General features: G+C 39.5%; 1 protein-coding gene across 6 annotated transcripts; it reads left to right on the top strand.

The window, feature by feature from the left end:
- The first annotated feature begins 315 nt into the window (after positions 1-315).
- On the top strand, positions 316-24,499 carry LOC148821972 (WAS/WASL-interacting protein family member 1-like). Of its 6 annotated transcripts, none has more exons than XM_088930300.1 (9): positions 337-474; positions 1,488-1,558; positions 14,647-14,737; positions 16,995-17,124; positions 18,318-18,473; positions 18,866-19,639; positions 19,808-19,999; positions 21,296-21,409; positions 23,658-24,499. In XM_088930300.1, exons 3-9 carry the CDS (start codon positions 14,684-14,686, stop codon positions 23,708-23,710), a joined length of 1,473 nt encoding a protein of 490 aa, XP_088786426.1. In that variant the 5' UTR covers positions 337-474; positions 1,488-1,558; positions 14,647-14,683; the 3' UTR covers positions 23,711-24,499. The 6 variants fall into 6 exon arrangements, with proteins under 6 accessions (XP_088786425.1, XP_088786426.1, XP_088786429.1 ...); XM_088930303.1 differs by lacking the exon at positions 337-474 and adding an exon at positions 762-863; XM_088930299.1 differs by lacking the exon at positions 1,488-1,558 and having other exon boundaries at positions 316-474.
- The last annotated feature ends 1,468 nt before the right edge of the window (positions 24,500-25,967 follow it).

Consider the following 25,967-nt stretch of genomic DNA (forward strand, 5'->3'; position numbering starts at 1 on the left):
TAGAATACGTTTTAAATATAAAAATAAAGTCATTTTCAGTGCAAAAATACTGCCCTGTCTTCCCTTGTGCTCCGATTTTTATTTTTTGGTGGAAAAATAGCCTACATTAGCATTTGCTTCATTTTACCTTATATAGTGGTAGAAAATGCAAGTTATTAACGTAACAAGTTAATCCAAATGCAATAGATTTGGTCAAGACTGAGAAATATTTGTTTCATATTTCCCTTTTCAGTATACACTTGTCTCTTTCTTTTCTAAAAATAAAAGTTTTTTTTTCAGAAAATGAACAAGAGTCACATCTGGAAACATTGCATCACTGTGAAATGTCCCGGATTTGGGAGAAGCAGAAGTTGCTCTGCAGACGAAGACTATAAATAGCTCGCTCCGACCAAAATGCCCCGTTTTCCGAATCTGTAAAGACAATTAAACAACAAAGAGTGATGTAAGAAAACTGAAAACAAAAGAAAGTGACAGGTAGGTACAAGACAAAAGTTTCTACTCCAAAACGCATCTCTCCTTTTCACGGACGCAACGTGTTGAACGGAAATAAAAAATAACTTGTGTTTTTATAGTGAAAGGAGTGGCAACAGAAGTAGTTTAAAGAGACGTGAAGTCGTAACCCTGTAGATAGTCGTACCAAAACGGGAAATGATTTCAAAAAACTGAATCCAGAACGTTATGAAAACCGAGACATTGTTTGCATTAAAAAAGTATATTAATAAAAGAGGCACACGGTGTGCAGAAACCGCTACACAAGTTGGAAATATTCACTGTAAAGACCAAAGCGAGAAGTGGAGTAGACATGTGTAGGATTTTTACCAAATTCCATTTTTGCACGAATTTAATGTTTTTGTTCCCTTCGTGTAAGTTCTGAATGATGCAATGCAACTGTTAAAGGACTTAATGTCTGTGACAACTGTAGGATTCGGCCGTTTTGGGCTCCCCTCAGCGTTTCTTCGGAATTCACCGGCTTTTTTGTTACCACTTTTTTAAATTGGCATCTAGGAATTTGTAGATTGTTGCAAGGATGCCATATTTCAGTGTAATTAGAGCTGATTTAAACAGTTATTTGCATTTGTTGATATTATATACGACATATAACGGAATGAGTTAAAAAATGACAAAAATATCTGAGCAATGATATTATGGTTGTTTACATCTATCTTGTTGTATATTGTTTACAGATTATAGTTGATACATCTGTCTAATGATTCTAATAATGTAATTTTTTTATATTCTGATCATGTTAGCTTTGACAAAAATATACTACAATGTGTAGTTTTGGGAAAATGTAGTTACTTTGTAAAGGAGTTTATTTCTGAATGCATGTTCTTCCATATTCTTATTAATTTTTACACAATTTTACCCTTTTGGCAGTAACTTGTAACTATAGAAAACACAACGTTTCGGCCGTGGAGACTTTTTCAGGTGTGAGCTGAAGAAGGCTCCACGGCTGAAATGTTGTGTTTTCTTTCTTCTCTTTTCAGCATGGAATAAACCTATTACCTGTTCCTTTGCAGCCTACCCATGCAGACTCAGCTACCCACCTGAATTACTTGTAACTATAACCTATTACTCTTGGAAATGTAACTTTTCCCAACACTGACATAACAAATTGTAGGATGCACATAAATGTTTTTAAATGTAATGATGTTGTGGAATTCAGTTAAATTAGGGAACAGCAGGAGGGGTGGAGACTGTTTATAGCAAAATATTCAATCCAGTTGGTTAGCTGACATTGGCCACAATCTCCCTACACAGTAAAACAGCTTCATGCTTTGTGTTCTCCTTTTTAATAAGGATATAGGAAGGAGTTTGATCACTGTATTAAGTTTCATTTTGTAGCAGGTCCAATAGGTGACAAGTTTAACATCTATGATAACCCTTGCAATGTTTGTAAAGCCATGTTTATTTGAATAGGTCTTGATGTTTGGTGGTTATGTTGCTCCATTGGTACCTTTGTCTTTTTTATCATTTGCATCTGTTGTGTAGTGAAAGACTGGAGAAAGTCTATAGCGTATTTCTGTTTTGATACAGGCCGTGTAGCGCAGTGTTCTGAGTTACAACCTTGCCTCCTTTTCTGAATGATATTATATACCTGTAGATACAGAATGTGAAACACAAGGTCCTTGAACTCGCATAGTCAAGAATTCAGTGTTTCATTTGATGTTTTGAAACGTGTTTATAAGACAAATTTTCTATTGGAAAAAAATAGGCTTAGAATTTGCCTTGTATAATCTTACACCTCTTGACTTTCACACTTAAAACAGGATTACAAAAGCAGTGTAACAGTAAAAGTTCTGCTGATGCCTTGTAGATATCGTATTATAAGTATATTCACTTACTTTTTAATTTTTGTTCCCCTTTGTCTGTTTTACTGTACTAATATGACAATGTTACTATAAATGCTCACAAAGGAAATACTGTCTGTACCAGTGTTGTGTGTGTGTGTGTGTCCTGTTTAAGCACATTAACATCTCTCTGCTGCTTTTACCAGGCTACAGTACATTACAGGCCTACACTATCTCTGCTGGTCCAGGTTCAATCAGTGACTTGGATTACAGGATTATTATCACGGTATATTGCATCAAAAGAGAAAAAGATGTAATAGCTGTTAGCCATACAGTGGTTGTTCATCAGCAATGTTTTATCTTTCTTAGATTGACAGGTACAAGGCAAGTTGTTAATTTACCTGCTCCAGCTGATCAGTGTATAATTGGTAAAAGATAAAGAAGCTTCAATGGGATAAAGAGGTACTGTGGGCATTTCCCACAGAGCAATATTGTTCAGGCCAAACTGTTCAATTTTTTTTTCTTTTATGAAGTAAACAGGAAGTTACAAAAGTGTAAGTTTAGGCAGAGAATGTGAAAGAGACTAGGGCAGGAGTCTTAAATTCAGTTCCAGGAAATGTTAGCATCTTCTGTTTTTTATTTTTCTTTAAGCCTGGGTAGTCAACTAAACACTATGTAAGAATGTTAGTGGTTTTACCTTGATTTCTTTAGTGAAGACCATGTTTACGGTTTCTGACATTTTCCAGCTTTTGACTGCTCTGTCAGCTTTGCAAACATGCTTTCAGGTAGTAGTGGTCCGTTTACCTAATCATTTTCCTGGTGAGACATATAAAGGATTTTCTTCATGCCTTACACAGTTGATTATTCAAAATATTTGCTTCATCTCATTAAAGGAACAGTTATGCAGATCTTTATGAAGTGCAGACTTCTATGCAAACATTTCGGAGTCTACTTAGAAATAGATAATTAGTTAAATAACCGGGCCCACTATGTAACTGAGAGCTCAGGTGTAACGAAGCCTAGAAGATGCAAAACCCTCCAAAAACCAAGTGTGAGACACCTGAGCTAAGGGTGGAACGCATTGATCTTCCATACCTAAAAGCTCTCTTCAGCCTATTTTCTGTCTTTGGTTGGTTAAGGGAATATTGGTTGGTTATGGGAAGGCTAAAAACATTAAGATCTCTTGATTCTGCTCTAAAAATTCACCCGAGCCCGCTAATATTGAAAGAATTTTAAAAACAATGGGATTCCCTTGCTATCTGAATCCGTTACATAATAGTGTCAGTTGGTAACCAATTGTGATCTTGCCAATCACCGAATGCACTCTTCTCTTTACTGAAGCTGTCTTTATGCAAAACTGTAAAAAGTGCAATTTCATCACACTAGGTAAGACAATAACCTTGCGCTGTCTTGTAATTAGAGAACATACCGCTACACACATAGTAAGTGAACCAATTCATCTGAATTTTTAAAATCCTGTAGACCATCTTGATTCTGTTTCAGTGTGCTTGTGTGATTAAAGAGAGGTATACTGAAAGGCCTGTACCGGTGTATTCTGGTGATTGAATTCACTGGTTATTGTTATGCAAAAAGTGCTTGATCTATGTGGACTGAACTGAAAGAGTTTTTTTTTTTCCTCTCAGTTATGTCATAATTTGAGAGGTTAAAAAAAAAGAGAATTTTTGCTGCTCTGTATTTTGCTCCGCAAACTAGTAGAGCGTTTGTAGAATAATTTTTAGTTGCACATCTATGTGTAATTGGACGTTAATGGCATCAATTATGTGTTGGTTATGATCTTCTTAGTTAGAATGCCCCTCCCAGCCATGTAATGAAAGCAGAATTATTGGATTGGAGTGCTTCAGGAAGAGTCTGGGTGAGATCTGGGATTTAATAAGCGAATGGACCTCTTGGTAATTTGATCTCGAAGAGACCGCCTCTTATTTGTGACAAGAGTGAAATGAAGTGGGTTACCTTACTAGAGACCTTCCTCTTGCAGAATTAAGTCCTTTAGTGATGAGTTCCCTAAATTGCTGCTTTGTTAATTTTGTGGTGCGTCATAATGAAGGACATATTGGGATAGTGTTAATGTTAACCCCAGATTGAAAAATAAGAACTATGTTTCGTGGTTTTACCTTGAGTTCTTTAAAGAAGCAGTTTTTTGTCTTTGGACTTCTCTTTTGGCTTTGCAGAAGTACTTTAAGGTAGTAGCGGTCAGGGCTCTTGACTTGCCACTTGATGGTTATGGGTTCAAATCCAAGGTCTAAATGACACAAATTCAAGTTCCTTTAGATAAGAAGCTAAAGAAACGAATAATATTTTGTAACATCAAAAGTGCGAAAATTATTAATGATGGAATTCCAAGTGCTCTTAAAGCCACTGAATGATAATAGTATTTTTACTAACTAAAGGTTACTGAGGTTATTAACAAGTACAGGAATGTGTAAAGGAAAGCAGTTAAGCTTTGTGCTACAGCAGTGTTTTGATAAATTGGGAAATGTATATGTATTTATTGTCAGAGGCCAAGGGTACAAAAAAGTGCCTCTTAGCCAAAACTGATCTCAATTTTTGCAACCGAATATAAAACTACTCTACTTCAGTCTACAATCCCTCTTGGACCAAATGGGAATTCTAGGTTTGCCTCAAGATTATCACTTTTTTAAATAGAAAGAGTTTCACCTGTTGGCACAACCTAAATATATTGCTTTTAATACAGAGAGGGACTCTCAGTCAGAACAGAATTTTAATTTGGGTAAAAATGAATGAATTTTTTAGCTTTTGCCGTTGTGAGGAGAAAAACACTTTTGAATATTGATATTTTTTGTGTACATGTTTGATTTTTCTGCTAGATCTGGGTAAATGTATTGCACTGCCTGCCAGGTCAGCTCCAACCTCTGCCTTGCTCTGTACAGTACATTGAGATCCAGCATTGAAAGCATGCTTTCTGTTTTCTTTGTTAGTCCCATGACCTGCAAGCCACACCAGTTTTATGAACACGATACTATCGGTGAACGGAGTGAAATCTTGTTCAAACTTCCTGTAGAACTGTAAAAGAGGCAGGGTCAGACAATCAGTTCTGGTAAAGGGCAATAGTAATGCTGAAGGCAACCAAGTAGGCTGTCCTTTCTGTGAATTGTGACTGGTCCATTGTAGTGCTTGAATTCATTATTGCTTACTCACTGACTGCAAGGAAGAAAATAACATCTTTTTAGCCATTAAGCGCACAAATAGTAATGAAAAGGTCTCTATATGATGGAGCTTCTCCCAGACAAAAAATCTTCTGTACTTCACTGGTAATGAATGTGTGGCTGATGGCAATTTGATTACAATCCTCAGAGGCTATTAACTATAGAAAACCTAGTGGAAGTGCTTTTACCATCCTATCTAAAAAGGTAATATTCTGGTTGCAAAAGGTCCTTGGAAATCTTCTATAATATTTTCTTAGCCTTGGTTTAGTGGGGTTGTTTTACCTTCAAGGAGAAAGAAATCTGATTATTTTTTGCAACCTGTAGAGAAACCAAAGAGCTTCTTGTAAGGGTTTCTATGTTCTCCTTGGTCCGATCTATAAGGATTCCTGGTCACAGAAGCATCTAGGTGCAAGCGGTGGTGAACTGGAGTAGAAATCTAGCCATGAATCTTAAGTGTAGAAGGATGCCCTAGACTGGCTGGAGATCAGTAGCAGGGGAAGGTGATTCTAAGCGGCGCATGACTGTGAGCAGAGCTCCGAGAGAAGAGAGCACAGTGAGGAAGTGTGGCACGAGGTCTGCTGGTTACAGGAAGCCTTCACCGACGAAGGAACTGATGTTAGCGAAAGCTGCTGAGAGCACTGAGGTGAGCATTTCTAAGATTTTTTTTTTTGTGTGTCACGCGAATAATCAGCATGCAAAAAGAAAAGAAAAGGCCTTGTTTTTAATTTTCCTGCGGCCGGTACTGGACTCTCCTATAATAACGCAAGTATTTTAGTTTATATTATCATGATTCTTTTATTTAATAGCTAGTTACTCTTTGTCTCACAGTCATGGTGTTTGAACCCTAACCACAGGAGGAACTGAAATATAGCAGTCCACCAGAAAGTGGAACTTTGACTTGTACTATGAAAGAGAACAAGGAAATGTAAAGCGGTATCAAGATAGTGAGTTAGTTCTCTTTAATCATGCTGTTTATTTTTATAGTTTAAAATGAATTCTGAAATAAAACTGTTTGGCCATCAGTGAACTAAAGTATCGGTGAACCAAAAAGAATCCCAATACTCTTAAGGTTTTGTTTGAGCAGTATGCAGCAGTTCATTGCTAATTGATTGAATATATTCGAATATATATTAAATACATAATAAATTATAGGCATTCTTAGTTATTTGCCTTATTTAATTGTTTGCCAATACACTCTTGTGTCGTTAGACCAAACTGGATTAGCTTCCTGGTTTATGGAGTACCTACTGTTTTGCGAATCGGTCTCTTTTGTTCGAACATGGTGTGGGGAAAACCAACAGACATAAACAGCCAGCTTGTTAACTTCCGCTGTCTTCAAACCATAAAAACGTATTCCTTTTGGTCTGGGGTAGCATGCAGGACCAAGAGGTTGAAACGGATGGTGAAACTGTTCGACCCACTGATTTGCATCATTTCATTTGTTTGCGTTATTAGGATTTTTTTTTCAGAACGGCCACTAAAGCATGTTAAGTAGTATACCTTTGTGCTTGAAAACACAACTCTTTTGCTGTTTCATGCAGTTTTATTACTGAAAGGGATTGTGAAATCTCAGAGGCACATCCTCAGGTGCATTACTTGCAGATTCTGTACTAACTGCTGTAAAATGAATTTAGCTGGACACTACTGCATTGCTTAGGGAGCCCTTGAACTGCCATGGGATCTTTAAACGAGCAGGTTAAATGGTCGACAACGCCCACAAAACATAATAAGGGATATGCCAGGAACAGTCATGTTGTAGACTTCTCAGATTCTGCAGTAACAAAGGGGGTGACAGGGATACAAAATGACATACAGTACCAGCTTTGGTGTGCCACACCTCAGCAAATATACAGTAACATTGGACAGCAAAAATTTAATTCAAAGTTTTAATCTCTACCTGATTAGTGTGTAAAAACATAACCATTTGAAATATTTAATACATTTGCTAACTGTAGGACCTATACAAAATAAAACTTTGTTTTAAGGGAAACAGGTTTGTTTGGTCATAGGTTAGTGAAGGCAAGACAATATTTGTAACTAGAGATATCGGTTTTGCCCTTTTGATAGGAAACTGTAATGTAGTATATAGTATAATAAAAGTATTTTATTGAATAGAACAAAATAGGCTCTTTTTGTGACTTTTCATATGAAAATGAGTAGGTGATTTCATTTAAGAGGAAAACTATTATTAATATATAGCATTGTGAAAAAAGCAAAAACATTTGACATAAAGCGTTGCATGTGTGAGTTCTAGTACAGTAAATCCTTATAGATATAGATTAGTAAAACTCTGCCATAGGAGTAAAGTGCTTCCATGTTGCTTTATTTTTATGTAATGTATGTTAAACAGCTGCCATTTAACTCATTTTAAGTGTGCAAGCAACAGACCATTGAACGAAAAAACTTCTTAAATATGTCCCAAAGGGGAAGCACCTCCTATGGGAAATCCCATGTTCTGTTTCCATGACCATCTGCAGAAGTTCTGCTGTATGTCCCACTGCTTGATGGTTTTTTGTTTTTGTTTTACAGAAGTATTTCAAATAAAAAAAACATACTTTAAAAAGACAACCATTCCACAATGGCAAAATTCTAACTTTCGAGCTGAGAAAGCTGCACATACATAGGTGGGGGGCTTTGTATTCAGTCTCTGGAAAGTTTGAGTAAGCCTGGTCACCTACATGTCCGTAATGTAATTTATAAGATCTAAGCGTTTGATACAAGAATCATTTCAAAACTGTCGGGCAAAAGCTCCACAATTTAGAACTTAGAACTTGCACTTTGGTTGGAACGGGACTGTTTTTTTGCTCTGGTGACAGGAATAAACCGTCCTTAGTCTGCCTAAGGCCTGCAGAGTACCTGCGTTAGAGACAGCAGATCGGAGACAGATGTACAACCAGACAAACTGCCAGCATTTTCTTGTTGGCAGAAAAATAGAGAAATGTTTATTCACATCCCCCAGACTGTAAGCTCTGAGAATGCCTTTTCATTTTGAATGCGCTGTATCCGAGGGAATGCTTTTTTTTTTGGTTGTTCTCATACAGGATGTTATTTGAACCAGTCAGCAAAGATTTTGACCGTGCTGTCTGACTAACTGCCATGTACGGGGGGGAAACAAAAAGCTATATGACACGCTGCATCCCATCCATCGCTTAGCAAGGAACGTAGCATAATAGAAACCCAAGGCTTTAAACTGCACGTCCACCCACAGACGATTTCGTCGAGATTCGTTTGAGGCAGAGCAATTGAAGCTTCGTATTTTTTTGCACCTGAGAACTGCAATACAATGGGAAAAAAATGGTGTCAATTCAGACCATTGCGGCTTCCATTAAATAACTCAAACCAAACAGAAGAAGGGCAAGGTGCTACTGTAACATGAGGAGAGTTTCTGTGAGAATGGCATCAGCCTTCATCTGCAACATCACTTTCTCCAGTGTAACTTCACATGCAGGCTGTGTCGTGTAACCTCTTCCAGGCCTGGAGGGGATTATTATCGGGACCTCGTCTTTGTTCTTTTTATGGTCTTCGAATGATATTTGGGGCAGTTCTGAAAAGCATCTGAGAAATATGCCGGACGAATCGATGGAGGAAACCAAGTGTATAAGACAATACACAGCACTTCACATTCCACCAGTATCTCGCACGTGCTCAACAGCCCTCACCCAAGATGTTGTGAACCCGCATGTCGCCAAAATAGAAAACTTCAGACCATGTTTGTCTTCGTGACATCCTATTTTTAAGACTGATCTTAATGGCTTATTTTTGTGAAAGCAAGCTATGTGGGATACTACCTGTACGTTTACTCAGTGATGCTTCCACACGACTACACACAGCCCACAAGCCTTTTCTAAAACCCCAGCTAGTGCTCCGTAGCTCTTGTTTGAGACGAACCTGCTGTTTTTACATAGTGTCATGATGCATACTAATAAGAAGTGAAATAACAGTGGCATTGCTAAAGAACTGCCCCCTTGACATAAGCTATTTCCTGAAATACATGAAAATGATCAATATATAATGACCTGAGCAATGATGTTAAGGTGATTGAAATATTCCGGTGTCAGTTTGTCGATAGCAAGTGCAAGTCTTTGTAGGTGAGGTAGCCTTTTACAGTTTGCATACTAGTCCTCCCCTGAGCTTACAGATTCTACTGAGCAGCTCTCTTTCGCTCTGATTTATAGTCTTCAGGCGAGCAGGTTTGTAATGCATGCTCGATCGCTCGGAAATAGTGATGCACCCGCAGAACATCATTGCAAAACTTTCCTTTTCAAGCTAAAAAAAAACTGACCTTAGTGTTGGATTTATGATTATACAAAAAGTATCCCTTAGCAACAGCTTGTGCAGTATTTTGGCAGTAGAAGGTCTGCGTCCAGATGGATTATGACTCAGCCTGTTAAAAGCAGCTAATGAAATCGTTAGCAAGAAAAGAGGGAATAGAATTTTTTACTTTTGTAATTGGCAAGATTTTGAATTATTGGCTGGTGTCGTACAGCTATCCCATCATGAGTGGCATCACAGAGGATCATCTACACACTTAAGGTATTACCTGAAACATTACCTCGACCCTGTGATCTGCCCTTTAGAAGTGGATTGTAAAGTCTCCATTCTTGAAAAAACTGACAAAGAGCTCTGATCTCTCTTTCTTTAAATCGAGTTCTATCTCCAGCATTCTAGCCTACGAATTCTATGTTTCCCGAAAAAAAAAAACAGATTCCGACCTGCATGCATTGCTGACCTGATTTGTTTTGACGTTAACAGTGCTGCGTGAACAGTATGCAGAGGAGACGTCCAGCAGTCCTGAAAACAAGTGGTGCCGCTGGCAGCTGGTTAGATGAGGAGCACAGCTGTCAGAGCAATAATGAAACAGACCCTGCTGAACGATTCTGTTGTGGTTTTTGTTCTGTTCTTCTTTCCCCACAAAAACATCATTTCATAATTTCTTTTTGAATTAATAGCCGGTTTGTGGTCATGCCACTAGTATGGTGGCTAATTTTCTTTTGTACTAAAGGGGTTTGGATGTTTCCGACACAGGCAGTACCTGTCTTGCTGATGTTTACACCTGTAAAATGGCCTGCAGGTCATCACAGCTCTTGTCCTGGGGCTGAGCGGCCTGTCGCCTTGTGGTGAGAGAAAAACTAAAGAGAAGAGAAGTTAAGAGATCTACTTCTTATCCAAAGGAAGTCCCTGTCTTCAAATTTTCAACATTTCTGTAGTATTAAATTATGTATCAGTAACTATAAAAATCAGAAAATAGTATGGTTACTGGAATTGTATTACACGTATTGAATAGACAGAAATTTAAGAACTATTTGGAATCTTTACTGGGGGCATATTGCATGTTCTTTTTGCAATATAGAGAGTCATTTATGTACACCTTTATTTTTTGAGAATATATACACAATATGTATCTGTTGTATGGCTCTCCTTGTCTCTCATATACAGTCACGGTGTCTGGAAACTTTTTGATCTGATATCCACAGCTTAGTTCACTGAATTTGATACCAACAGATTTGAAGAAAGCATCATCTTTTGCTGCACTGGAATATTGCGTTCTGTTAAAAAAATAAACACATCGAGTTGTTTTAACAGTAATTGAAATAATATTAATTGAGGCTTCGTCTGCTCCTGCAATGTGTTTGGTTGTTTGTGAGCAATGCTACTCTCTTCCCGTTTGCCTTGAGGGTGGAAAAGGAAGATGAAAGGCAGACATTTTAAGAGAGTGTAAACTGCAGTCTGAGAGTCTCAAGCAAGATGCTTCAAAGGGCAGCTCAGCGTGAAAGGCAGTGCCAGCATGATGCTCAGACACTTTCCCCTTAATTCAACACCAAGAGCCTTAGCAGCTGAGGCACTTTCTGTCAGAGCCACATTTCTTGAAGAACATTAGGAAACAATTATAGGGGGAAAGTGCTTCAGTAGTGCAAGTAGCCTTTTACGCTAAATTTGGAGCATTCGGTGTAATTCTAGCATCTCCGCAAAGTAAGGGAATTTCTATGCAGGCTTTGTGGTGGATAGTCCTGGATGACTTTTTTAAAAATAAATTCAGCAAAACATGCCTTGCAAGTACTTTTATTGAAAATCTGACGAAGGAAAACAGTACGGATGGGCTCCAGATTGACTCCACTCTGCTGAATTATCGAGCACCATCTTTCATGGTAATGCATGAAAAGACCTATTGTTCTAGATATTCTGCTAATGTTAGCAAGCAGCATGTGTGTCAGTAGTGCAGGCGTTCCTCACAATACTCGATATGTCATGCGGAGTCTGGCCTCAGGGACTGAGTTTCAGCTCTGAAGAAAGACATTCAGGAGCTAAAAATAAGACTCGGACAGACAAGAATATTGAAGTCAAGACAGTCCTTCCACGTCAGCACACAGGATTTAGAGACAGATTCTTTTCATCACTGTCGAAGCTTGGTATGATTTATATCACAGACAATTAACACTACAAAAATAAATATGTTGCTGGAAAAAGGGGTAGTTGATCATCAGGTCTAAGGGTCTCAAAATCTTGTCTGTATTGCAATATGAAATGATTATTCCAGAAAAATACATAAAAGGAGATTTTAAAAAGGTGAAGGCACACCATTGCTTTGTTTTTCCTGACCTCTCGTTCTTTTGGATATTCAGGTGTAGACATTTTCTGGTATCTCCCCTGATTTAGTTACGTGTCAGTTGAGGTTTGTGAGAAAGTGCCTCTACATGGAAAAACAAGCTTTTTTTATACAGTATGTCATGTGTGGTCGTAGGCATGGCTTCTTCACACACTACTTTTTGAAAGGAAGCTTGGGAGAGTTCCAAAAGGCGGTTAGCAAATAGTTATGTCCAATTATCTGGCTGGGCTCAGTACACATTCAAATGAGACAAATGGTATCCCAGAGCAGTTGCAGCAGTTGCAGGTTTATTTTTGTAAAAAGAGAGCAGCTTTCAAACTGTGGCTCACTGACTGCAGCTGTCTCAGTTCTGAGAGAGGAGCCGAGTTCAGGGTGGTGTTTTACTATGGATACATGTAGACATTCCAGGCTGATTATAGTAAGTAGGTTATAATAGTGGAGAACTCTGAATTTAACTGAGGTTTAATGAATTGTAGGTAGAATAATTCTGTTTGGTACTCAAAAGTGTTTGGGAAGAATTTCACTCTTCGATTGTAACAAAGGCAGAACAGTTAGTACTGTTGTTCAGAATGGATGTGGCCTTAAAGAATGGAAATCACTGTACCCTGAGAGCTGGTTTAATGAGATGATCTCCTCAAGTACATTGGAGAGGATTCATTTCTATAGTGATTTTGTAAGTACTGGGGTCTGTTTCTTGAATGTTTTGAAAATGACTGAGGTCTGTTCATAATTTTAGTTGTTTGACACATCCATTCATTTTGTGATTACTTACATCCCCAGATTTGGACTTTTTCTTATCTCAACAAGAAAACAGTAAAAAGGGACAAGTAAGTTGCTCCCTTTTTGCTGTTTGTTTTTTGTTTGTGCTTTTGTATGTTAGCTAAACATTTTCAAAATGTCTTCAATAAAATATTTAAAATACTTAAGCAAACATTGTATCCACCTTCAAAATTCATCTTTCTGCCATCTTTTCAATATATGCTTACACCCATATGCCGGTTCTTTGTCTCCAGGGTTTATTTTAGTTAAAATATTTCATAATTTTCTGGCCAAGTGCCAATTTGTCACTGGACGATAGGGACCCGTACAGGCAGCTACTTCTACTTAGGTGGCAGAGGAAGTTTGAAGACTGGACAGAGAGAGCTTTGTGAAGTAAAAATAACTAAGTGCACTAATGCAGGAGATGTGTTAATTCTGAAAGGTGGGAAAACATCCACCATATTTAAATGTCATTTGTCAACACAAACCTCTTTTATATTGAAGGCAGAACACTTTTGTAGGAGATGTAAATAAAATGCAGGATTCTCTACGTGGGCATACACTGTCATTAAAAAACATGGTCATTTTAAGGAAGAGTTTAATGCCTCTTAAGATGAAGGCATGCAATTTCCGTCTATTGGTTAAAACACTTAATATTGTTACTATGAGGTGTTTTTTGTTTGGCTTTTTTGTGCTACAGCGACTCGCAGTAGGCATTTCTCTGTAGTACAGAGCAGCAGTGCTGCGAAGCAGAATCGTTAAGCGGCAGGATGGCTTGTGGGTTTGGTTGAAGCACAGATCTTCCTGTTGACCAGTTTCACAGGAAGTCAGAGGCCTAAGTTAAACCAGTCTAATTCGTTTCAGTTTGACATGCAAATCCAATACTCTTGTCTTGTGAGCTCTTATTAATGCTTGTACTGCAGACAGGAATTACAAAAACAGTACAATTTAAATTCATTTCTATGCAAAGTAGTCTTTCAGGAATCCTGATTTGTCTGTTGAAAATAATTTAAGAATTACATGAGGCAGTACTGGCTAGGTCCCTTCCCTAGGCCAAAATATGAATTTTTTTTGTATACAACTTTGGCTTCTTTTGGCTGTTTTATAGTAGGCTTTTTATAATGGTTAAATCCAGGACAGGAGCAAGATCAAACAAGTGAAATGAGGTTTTGGTTGCTTATTTCTCATTTTTCTTTCAAAAACCAGTTTTTGTAAGGCTGTAGCTACATTATCATTTCCTTGTGAATACACACTATAGAGTTCAAAGCGCGAGTAATGTTTGTTAACACGCATGCAACAAAAAGTATTCAGAACCTTACGGAACTTCAGGCACCATTGCAAGAGCCCACTTTCAGGAAGTGGATCACAAAACAAGATTGATTGTAATGGCTTTATTTTAATTTAGAAATGAAAGGTCTTTGCGTGCTTCTGCAACACCGTTAATGACGAGAGGAGTAGACAAATTGTCTTCTCTTATATTGCAAGTCTTTATCAGGCTATTCAAATTTGCTAATGATCAACGCTTGCTTATTATATCCCCAAAATATGCATCAGATGTCATCAGAACATTATTCCCAAAGGAACAAGTAACCTACACTAGAATTTTTTTCATTAATCCAAATGACACAATTAGGTTTTTTTAGAAGAATAAATCAGATTGCTTAATACCTGTGGAAAAGATTTCCGTAAGAAATTCCGATTCCCCCCCCACCATGAAAACTAAAGTGGGACCACAGCTCAGCTCCAGCAGGTGCGAATTTCCCAGATGAGGAATGGACAGGTTACCCTTGTGTTTTCTGCCTGGCAGGTGTAAGAAGCTTCAGAAGGAATACTGAGGAGAGAAGATGCCTGTCCCCCCCCCTCCACCGGCCGCCCCCCCTCCCCCCACATTTGCTGTGGTAAGACGTTGTCACATTCAACATGCAGATATTAAGCTTTTTAGGGCATCGTCATGAGACAAAACTATGGGACTGTTGTTCTTGTAGATTGTTTTTTCCTTGGCCTCTCCCCTCATTTGTTCACTTTGAAGCTTTACTCGTTTAGAACCGCCGATCACCATTTTCATGTTGCAGAACTACAGGCTGACATTGCCAGTTGATTTAAGCATTATCTCCATGGCAACAACCCCTGTATCTGAAACAGCGAGAATTAAAACGCTTAGACGTGTTCATCCAACACGCCAACCTGCTGATCTAGTCAAACTTTGACATGTACCTACTGGAAGAGGGGGGCATTATTATTTATGTTTGGCTGATGCTTTCATGCAAAGTGACTTATATTTGTACCAGTTTACACAGCTGGGCATTTTACTGAAACCATCAGAGAGAAGTGCCCTTGAGTACAGCACAACACGACTGCCTGGGGTTCCAAGTCACAGCTTTCCAGCTATGGGTTAAGAGCACTAACCACTTCTCCGCGCTCCTGCATCTGTCTCTCACACCTGTGGGTCCCTGACGACCTGCAGGAACTGTTATCGTATGGGGAGCTGAGAAACCTCTGGCCAGCTCTGCCCTCGTGTTGTGGAGTCCAGTGTATACTGCCACCTGGGAAATCTTAGTTACAGCTGGCAAGTGACACGACCCATGTCTGGCTTTGTGATATCTGACCCATAGAGGTCAGTCTGAATGCTTTTGCAGATTAAACCACTCATCGACCCCACACTTATTGTTTTTTTTAACATGTTGAAAACTAAGAAACAAAATCCCAGTTTTAGGTTATCTTTGCATTTATGTTTGCGAGTTAAAAATGTTGCTGTGGTCACCACAATTGCAGGCTGTATTTACACAGCTGCTGTGTTCCAGTGGAAAATCTTGTCTTGATTTTTTTTTAAGGAAATGCAAGGCAGCTGAAGATGTCCAACTTGCAAGAAATAGTTTAATTATAAGACAAACGAGCTGTATCAAGGTTTCCGGTAATGTGAATGACACATTTCTTAATCTGAAAGTTCTCCAACACTCCAAGACAATTAAGTGATTTAAGCCTGAGAAATAAAAAAGTGTTAAAATAAATGTTTAAATCAAATGTAAATACATATTCATTTGAATATGCATTTATTTGGCACAGCACAATCAATGGCCTCTATACAGGTCTGAGCCTTTGGACTTAGAAACTGTTGCACATAAACTGCTTCTTCACAGTTTATTGGTTTGGAATTTCAGGAAACGTTTGTATTCTCAACACGGACATAATCTTTCTAAGGATCAGAGCATTTAGGGGCAAAATTAAGCTTTATACAAGCTTCATTCTCAAACAAAAAGTGTAAATTCAGAATGGCTGGCACCCCAGTATTAAAACTGATTTTAACTGCATTTATCCTAATCAATTAATTTGGTTACTTCTTTTGGGTTGTATATGTGAAAGTTATATTCAAGTTTTTTCCTTCATTCCATGTGTCATCCTTTAAGAAGTCCTCTTAATTAGGACCCCATAATGAGTAGATATAACTCAGTATTTGAGCATTAAGTAGAAACGTTAGCATAAATAGTACCAGATTTTATCCTTTCTATGTATGTAGGACATCAAAGCATAGATTTGAACATTTTGATTTGCAGTTGTTTTCTTCCTAAAAATGAAGAAAGAATTTTTTGTTCTGTGTGATATACTTTCCTACCGACTGTACTTGTGTATGGCGTGCTTGGTTGGTAAAAAGACTCCTCCTTTTCTTTACAGCGCCATCTGGTGGTAGATCTGGCCGAATTCGCTCTTTAATTCTGACAGAGCGACAGACGCTCTTCCTCCGAATTGTGCTACTACCTTTCCAAAACGCCACTCCCTGCTGCTCCATATCACTGCCAACTTAATCCAGCAGACACATGGGTTTATACGTAATGCAGCACTGAATAACATTTTTCTTTTTTTTCCAGCTAGTAGTGAGTGTGTGAGGGAATGGTTACTGTTGCCATTCATTGTATTGGAAGTTTACAAATTAGAGACCTTGCAATTGTAAGTGTTTGGCTCAAATATTTAATTTCAGCTGTGGCTGGTAAAACTGTACTCTTTCTTTCTAGTTTTGAATCTTTTCTTTTTTGCCTGAGGAAAATTAAGGTGAATATCAGAGAGCTGGTGATTATAGGTTTCTATCTGAAGTATGTCTATGTAATTTATTTAATACTGCTAGTGTTCACAATCAAGAGTCATTTTTATTTTGTGTCCTAGGCCAATACAGAAAAGCCTGCTCTCAACAGGTCTGAACAGCAAGGAAGAAATGCTCTCCTATCAGATATAACAAAAGGAGCTAAATTAAAGAAGGCCGTTACTAATGACCGAAGTGCTCCAGTATTTGACAGTAAGTAAAATGATACTGTTGAAAGCCCCTGTGTGGCTGTGATGGCATTAATAAAGGAAAAGAAAATACATTTCCCGCATAAATTTGCAAGACATTGGCTAAAATACTTTTTCTTTTTAGATGCAGATACAGTGGCATCCTACCGTACATAGTATTTATCACCTATTACATCAAATTTCTGTGTGAGCCAACTTGGCCTTAAACCACTCAGTGAAGTGTAGAAAACCGATTAAATGGTTTAAAAGCAAGGCCTGCCCTGAAGGAAACCTGTTTAGATGATTATGCAGTGATACCTGAGGAGGCCAGCTGTAGTCAATAATTATTTTTGCACAATCAAGCACAGCATTTGGAAAGATAATCGTAGGAGGAGAATTGCATTTTTACCTCCAGCAGACATCATTCAGAATTCTTAAACCCATTCATTCATGGTGAATTCTGTAGTTATTGCTGCAGTTCCAGACAATTATAGCTATAACTGCTGGGAAACAGGTTTACAAAGGTTGCACGACTGCTCCAAGTCAGCTAGCTCAGTGTGTCTTTATACCGTCTTCCTGTAACACTCATTCTTGTCTGAGATGTTATTGGAAAATGTTCCCAAATTGCAGAAGATAAGTTGAGGACCCTACTCTAATTGTGACTTCCAAAAGGTGAATTGTGTAAAAAAAAGTACTGTGCCTTAAAAACTTCACAGTCACATAAATCCAATTAGTAATTAGTAAAGCTCCAGTCTATGATTTTATGCTGCAAAGTATTTGTAGGTGTTCTTGGTTGAATAATGCGTCGTCCTATGATTACTGCTATTTATTTCAAATTATTGGATAAAATATTCCACTCCTTCCCTGCTATTAAATCAAAGATTTGTCATGCAATTATGGAAGCATACTTAACATTAGGAATTCCAGTTACTGCCCAGATCTGTCAAGCACCATCTGTAAATGTTCTTTTCAGAAAGAGTAGGTGGCTTGTGTAAGGAAGCAGTAAATATCATCCTGCAACAAATGCCAAAGTGTGTGTGATGATGGATACCAGTGCAACGACACTGGTTTCTCAATCGTTTGTTGCAGGCACAGTGAAATCTCCTGTTTATAACAATGAGTTCTAGTTTGGACAGTGGTGGCCATTGCAGGCCTATGCTGTGGTTATCAGTCGGTGGTGGTGATCTGTCCAGGTAAAGCCCTGGTATTTTTTTTCAGAACCCAAGGGGTCAGGAGGTGGTGGAGGAGGAGGAGGAGGCGGCGGCGGCGGCGGAGGAGGGGGCGGATTTGGGGGAGGAGCCCCTGGAGGACTCGGGGGTCTGTTCCAAGGAGGGATGCCGAAATTGAGGTCTGCAGGAAACAGAGACAGTAACGGTAAGTGGAATTAGAAAATTGTTTTTCAGGCCTAGGAACTTAACAGCCTGGAATGTGTTGTTTTTTTTCCCAGAAAAGTCTTGGCAACGCATTTCTAGTTGCCGTGTACTTTAAACCCGTGCTAAACTCATATCATTCATCTGGCAATCTGACCACCAGACAGAAGCAAAATATCTCTGTCACAAGCAGGAAATCACCCCGAAGGCATCGTAGATGTTTTGGATTGAAGCCTTGCAAAGTAAGATGAAGCTGAAGAAAGATGTGTCACACAGGCCTGCTTGTGTACGCTGCTGAAGAAAATGTTGACGGTCTGAAACTGTGAAGAAATACCTGAAATAATGAATTGAATGCTCTGCTCTGCAGTTTATCTCTGTTTTTATTTTTCCTCGCAGACTCTGGCGGGGGCAGATCTCCATTGCTGCCCCCTGGAGGACGAGCAGCTGCTCCCAAGCCCTTTGGAGGGAGCTCCGGCGCCCCCCCCAGGCTCCCTGGCGCACCCCCCTCCGCCCCAAGGAGCAGCGGTCCTGAGCTGTCCAGAGGACGTGGGGCTCCGCCCCGGCCGGAGCCTGGCGGTGGGCCGCCCCCTGTGCCCAACACCCCTCGGCCCTCTCAGGGGGGCTTCCAGAACAGGGGCCCCCTGCCCGTGCCTGGAGGCGGCCGGCCCCCGGGCTCTAGCCCCGGTCCTCCGCCACCGGCGTTGCCTAACCGAAACCAGGGGCCTCCTCCTCCTGTGCCGGGAGGCTCCCCCTTCTCCCGGCAGCCATCTCTGTCCAGCCCTCCTGTGCCCAGCTCAGGCCGGCCCCCCCTGCCCCCTGCACCTGGCAGGCTGTCGGATGACCGGCCCCCAGCTGTGCCCCTGGGAAGCAGGCCCTCCCTGCACAGGGACGGACCCCCTCCCCTCCCCTCTCAGAACAACAAGCCCCCCGTCTCCTCGGCTCCTCGTCCACCCCTGTCCTCCGGGGCGCCCCCACTGCCGCCCGGCAGACCGGGCCCGCCGCCCTTGCCTCCAACAACAGGCGCGGACGAGGAAACTCCCAGGCTCCCTCAGAGGAACCTGTCCTTGAATTCCCATGCTCCTGCACCCCCACCAGGCCGGACCGGCCCCCTCCCACCACCTCCCATTGAGAGACCCCCGCCTCCTGTCCGAGACCCGCCGGGACGCACAGGTAGGAAGAGATGGAATGCAGTCACCTTGCGCGTCGGGATGGCGAGATTTTGAAAGGCCATCACCTTGAAGGCCTGGCCTGAATTAACTGTGCTGTGTGCGCAGTGCCCTGTTTCAGAAAACACACTCTAACGTCGCCTGTTCCTTGCGGCCTCCTAATTCCACACAGGACCCCTGCCACCTCCCCCAGGCAGAAACGGAGGGAGTATGAGGTCATCGCCAGCCCCCCCGCCGCCCAACAGACCAGGAGCGGAGCCTCCCAGAGGAGGGCACAGACCACCTCTGCCCCCTGACAGGCCTGGGGCTCCCCTTCCACCCATGAGGAATGGCTACCAGGACTCCCCACATCCAGCGGGTGGAGGTACTACCACTTCTGACGTTCCTGAGGAGTGAGGCTGCTGACATTAATGACTGGAGACACCCTCCCTAGAAAAAATCCATTCAAAATATTCATTCACTTTTTCACAGCATACTACCTTAAAGTCTAGACTGAGAACAGAAGGCACCTCTTTACACAGAGGGTTGTGGGAGTGTGTGGAACAAGCTACCCAGCTGTTTATCTGAAGCCAGTACCAAGGCTTCTTTCCAAAGCTACATGAACAGCATTTTGTTAAAGAAAACAAAACATTGAATAAACTCTAGATGACATCCTTCCAATAGTAAAAAATGTTGGTTTATACTGCATAGTATATGTCCTATAATGTTCTTAAAGTTTAGACTGAGAACGGGAGACACCTCTTTACACAGAGGGTTGTGGGAGTGTGGAACAATCTACCCAGCTGTGTAGTTGAAGCCTATACCTTGGCTACTTTCAAAATGAGTTCCTTGGATCAATTAACTACATACTAGCTGCCAGACAGGCTTAATGGACTGAATTACCTCCTCTCATTTGTTTTTAATGTTCTTAGAGTCACTGGATTTAATTACTATTTTTAATTAAACCTGCTATTTTTAATTTTTAATTAAAAGAGCAGCACATTATTTTTTTAACTTTCAAAAGTATTAGCACTGTTATAGCTGACAATAAGAACAACCTTTTTTTTCAACTCTGTGTTTTTGCCAATTAGGTTCCAATATCTTGCAAATAACTCAAAGAACAATTTTCTAATTTGTAAAAATATTCACTGTAGATAGATACCAAGCCCTGTTCAGACACCACACAAAATCAAGTTTCACAAATTAAGGTATAATTTTGGTGTTTAACTGGCAGCCTCAAGATCACAAATGTTAGAGATTAAGTTAAATTCTGTCAAATTTGTATGTATAAATTACTTGTGTTTTCTAACATACAATTTAGTTGACTATTCTTTTTTTAGTCTTTGGCATTAGTACATTTGTAAGCACACTGCCATCTGGTGGTCCGTTCAAAAATATATTTTGGATGAACCTTTGAAAGCATTTTGAATTCACCTGAATATATTTTGGAGCTCCGAGAAAAGAGAAAGGGTTGCTTTGGTGTTGCTGAACCCATCTCAACACCACTGCTTTAAGATGGAGTCAGAGTGTGAGAAAAGTCATCATCGTTAAAAAAAAAAATGTTCAGAATGTTGTAACTGGGCACTATGAATGTGTGCAAGAAGATTGAAGTTAAAATTGAAAAGGAAAGAAGAAATTCTTATATTCCAACCATTAGCAATAGTTTTTCTGTTTTCAACAGATGACTGGGAAGGCCGGTTTTTCTTCCACCCTCTGTCAGATTTGCCCCCTCCTGAGCCCTATGTGCCCTCCCCAAAGACCTACCCCAGCAAGCTGGCAAAGAGCGAGACCAGAGGTGAGACTGACCAGCCCAGAACTTGGGAGTGGATATGAGAAGCACTTTTCCTCTGGCTGAGCTGCATTGCGTCCTCCCTCCTTCCTTTTTTGAACCTCGTATTGCCGTTTGAAATTCTCCATAGGATGACATTTAAGGGCAGAGTCTTAAATGAGGAACCGTGCTTTCTTAAGGGTCTTTTTTGTGTTCCCTGGGAAAGAGCAGCAAAGAAATTTCCCATATCACGTGTTACAAAAAATTATCATGTGCAGAAACCTGGGGAAATGGCCTTTTTGAGATACAATGTCTTATTGTAGGCATTAAAAATAGAGGTTTGGTATCAGGGTGGCACAGTGGCATAGTGGTTAGCATTGTATCCTCACAGCATTGGGGCCATGGGTTCAATTCATGGTTTCCCATCTGTGTGGAGTTTATATGTTCTCCCTGTGTCATGTGTTTCCTCTGGGTCATTCAGTTTCCACTCACAGTCCAGAGACTTATTGGTAGGTTAATTTACTTTTTGGAAAATGTTTGTGAGTATTTGTATTTGTGTCTGTGTTAGCCCTGTGGACTAGCATCCTTTCCAGAGTGTATCCCACCTTGCACTCGTTGCTTGCTGGGATAGGCTCTGGCACTCCAGAGAATCTGTATTGGATAGCACAGCTTTAAAGTGGATGGATGGAATCAAAGTAGGCACATTAATAGACTGAAGTGGTTTTTGACATTGTTTTTCCGATGTCTGAAATCAGAAGGATGGCACAATGAGATGGTTTGTAGTAAAGAACAGAGAGAGAGATGACTTCATGTTCCAGAGCTACTGTACATGAGCAGCATGTTGTTAAAGAAAACAAAACATTGAATAAACTCTAGATTGCATCCTTCCTATAAAATGCAATAGTACAATATATTGGTTTATGGCAACCCAGTGAAGCTCAGCAGGTGTGAGCCTGGTCAGTACCTGGATGGGTGACCTCCTAGGAAAACTAAGGTTGCTGCTGGAAGAGGTGTGGGTCCCAATGTTGCCGTATAGTGACAGGGATATTATACTGTAAAAAGGCACTGTCCTAAAGATGAAATATAAAACCAAGGTCCTGACTCTCTGTGGTCATTAAAAATCCCAGGGTATAACCCTGAGTAAAAAGAGTAGGGGTGTAACCCCGGCATCCTGTCCAAATTTCCCATTGGCCTTTACCAATCATGGCCTCCTAATAATCCCCATCTATGGATTGGCTTCATCACTCTGCTCTCCTCCCCACTGATAGCTGATGTGTGGTGAGCGTACTGGTGCACTATGGCTGCCGTTGCATCATCCAAGTGGGTGCTGCACATTGGTGGTGGTGGAGTGCTTTGAGTGGAGTGTCCAGAAAAGTGCTATATAAGTCTAAGGAGTTAATTTTTAATTACTATATATAATGGTAACAGCATGTCCTACTCTATAATATTCTGACATTACTTCTGAGATAACAGCTGTTGGAGTGTTAATTGATAAATAGTACAGTACCTGTAGAGTTTCTGTTAGTGCCAGAGTGGTTTTCTCAGCTAGGATTAACAGTCAATACAATTAAATGTATATTTGACTGGCTACTTGAGAAGCATAAGATTTGTTGTGCAATTCACTTTTCACTTGCGTCTTTTTTTTTTCTTGAAAATACAGTAAAAGCAAAAAGTATTATAAGTGGTAAAAAAATAGAACAAGGGTTGAGAGGCTAAGCCTGGAATAAAAGCGAAATCCAGTATTGTTTAGTGTTTAATTTGTAACATTTCTGATTTTTTTTAAACCTTATGTAAGCCGATGTTTCAGTGGTAACTTGTGTTGACAGTACGCAGCTCTTTGTTTATTTCATCCTTCAGTATCTAAAGCCACATTTATAGCCTTAGCCTTTGTTTAAGATTTGCTAAAGGTATCTTAGCAAAATCTGATGATTGTCTATATGAAGGTGAAGACATTTCCGTTACTTTGTTAATGAGAATCGATGCACACCACACAGGAAGCCTGCCAACGAAGAACATCCCTCTGTACAACAGTTTGTGTGAATAATACCAGAGTTAAAAAAAGAAGTAATACTGTGAGAAGCAAGAGTTATTTCATCTCTTTTCCTGTCAGAATACGTGTTTATAAAGTTGCCATGAGTTAGGTTTTGAAGTTTGCTTTAATTCTCCGGAGTAGTTTTACAGCAATTAACAAAATATGAAAAAAAAAATGGACGAAGTGGTTTCTGTACCTTTTCTGCAGACCATCAATGTATTGTTTTGTGTTTGTTTCTTACAGGCTCAGGACGAAAAGAAAGGGGGGCCCCCCCACTTCCTCCCATCCCCAGGTGAAACAAGACTTCCTGTGAGCCGCACTGAACGTCCTGGGAGCACTTCCTGTTTCCATCCCAAAGACACTGTCTGCGGTTATCTCTTTCGGCTTAATACTTCCATAGTTTTCTGCAGCGAGAACACGAAAAGCGCGTTTGTGCTACAGTGATGTGCAATGCTCAGGTCTACAGCCCACGATTTTTAATTATGTTTGACTTACCAATACGAGTGCCTTACATTTCTAATATTGTTTACAAAGTTATAAGACTTGGGGGTCCTTGTGGGTGGGGTTTCTAATGTCCTGGTGAGCTCCGCTATCAGGAGAAGACCGTTTTAAGCAGCCATGATAATTCTGTAAGAACAATTTATTCCCCAAACATCGAAAGATGTTGTTTTCGGTGCCTTAAAGCATTGCGCTAGAATTTACAGGATTTCAATGAAGCAATATACAGCCAGTCTATTCTCATGTAATCTTAAAAAAACGTAGCGTTAAAGGAGCTGACTTTATTCTTCGGAGCCTAAATAGTGCCAGTGTTACATTTTGAATTTGGCCTTTCTTTCATGTCTTACCTTTATTTTGTATGTGAATAAACGGCTAGTGAACTCTCCCTGGTGGAGAAATATTTACAGTATATAAAGTTAATGGTGTCTCTGTAAGTGTCCTACTTATTTTATCTATAAAAAGGTCCTTGAATTTTTTAGATATTTGAAATGGGATGAAACAAACAAAACCTGGGATTATTAAGCATACCAATAACAATTTTGTCAGAAGTAGCAATAAATGGACAAATAAATGAGAATGCTACAGCTGAGCTTTGTCAGTATTTGAATTAATTGCACCCATTTAAGCCAAAAATAATCAGACAATGTTTTTCAGCACAAAGTATTGTAATGCATTGATTATGTAAAAAACAGTTTCAAAAACCAGTAAGTTCTTCAAAAAATATTTTTTTTATTTGTTTATGCGTTACAGTCTATAAGCTGTACACAGAAATGCTTTACCAGTAATTTTTATTTCATTAAGTGTTTAAGACTAATTCTGTATAATAAAATGATCATGCATCATGGACCTCTCCATTTTGAAATGGCCAAAGTTGCAGATGCAGAGGTTTTCGGCGTTAATGACACAGAATTCCTGTTTTAATGCACAGTACTCCTTTTTTTGGAAATTATTATATTGTAATGATTGAAAGAAAAACAACTTTGTTTATAATCGCTACTTATTTAAATAGAAAGTTAGTTAAAAAGCAAGCAAACAGTATTTTAGTTACTTTATGTACATTTAGATCAAATTAAAGGTAAAAACAAAATCTTATCCAGGCCTAAGTTGCAATAGAAATACAGCACCCCATTTAGGAGGCCTGATCTTTCTGCATTATAATTTGGAATAGTATTATTATGTACCTTAAAAAGTGGTCTACACCATGCTATACAACATCAAACTTGGGCAGTCACCTGATAATACATTCATAATCCTATGAAAAGATTAATTTTAAGGTATAGGAATTTTGACATTTTATTTTGCCAGCTTGGCACACATGACAACAATTCTCGTCAAGTTAACAATCAAGATGATTGCAGGTGTTTAAGACATGATTTTGCTGCAAGAACATAGGCTTTGCTGCAACCTACATCAGAGTTGTCTGCAAAAACATATTCACAGAGAATTAGGAGATAAAAATAGGTATAGGACAGCACATTTGCAATGTAACTGAGAAAAGTCAGGAATTAGACATCTTTTATGTTTTGTGAATGTAATTTGTTATGAAGTAATTAATACACAATGTAGTTAAACGTTAAACTTAATTGTTTATGTTAAGCTTTCTTAGTAATCTGTATTGCCCGACGAGATTTTACATGTTTAGTTTTTAAAAAAATAGCTTTTTGAAAGTTTTTTCACGCTGCGTTGATGAAGCAGGTACTCTTAAATGTGAAACGTTAAATAGGTTTTAAAAATAGGGGTGTTACCCCGGCGTCCTGGCCAAAATTCCCATTGGAAATTTACCAATGATGGCCTCCTAATAATTCCCATCACTCTGTTCTCCTCCCCACTGACAGCTGATGTGCGGTGAGCGTACTGGCGCACTATGGCTGCCGTCGCATCATCCAGGTGGGGGCTACACATTGGTGGTGGTGGTGGAGTGGAGTCCCCGTTAACTGTAAAGCGCTTGAGTGATTATTATTATTATTATTATTATTATTATTATTGTTATTATTATTAAACTACACCTGTACACGTTTTTTTGTTAATGGGAAACATCATCCTCACTTGACCACT

Source organism: Atractosteus spatula, chromosome 13 (assembly GCF_055471065.1).
Source record: "Atractosteus spatula isolate fAtrSpa1 chromosome 13, fAtrSpa1.hap1, whole genome shotgun sequence".
NCBI lineage: Eukaryota > Metazoa > Chordata > Actinopteri > Semionotiformes > Lepisosteidae > Atractosteus > Atractosteus spatula.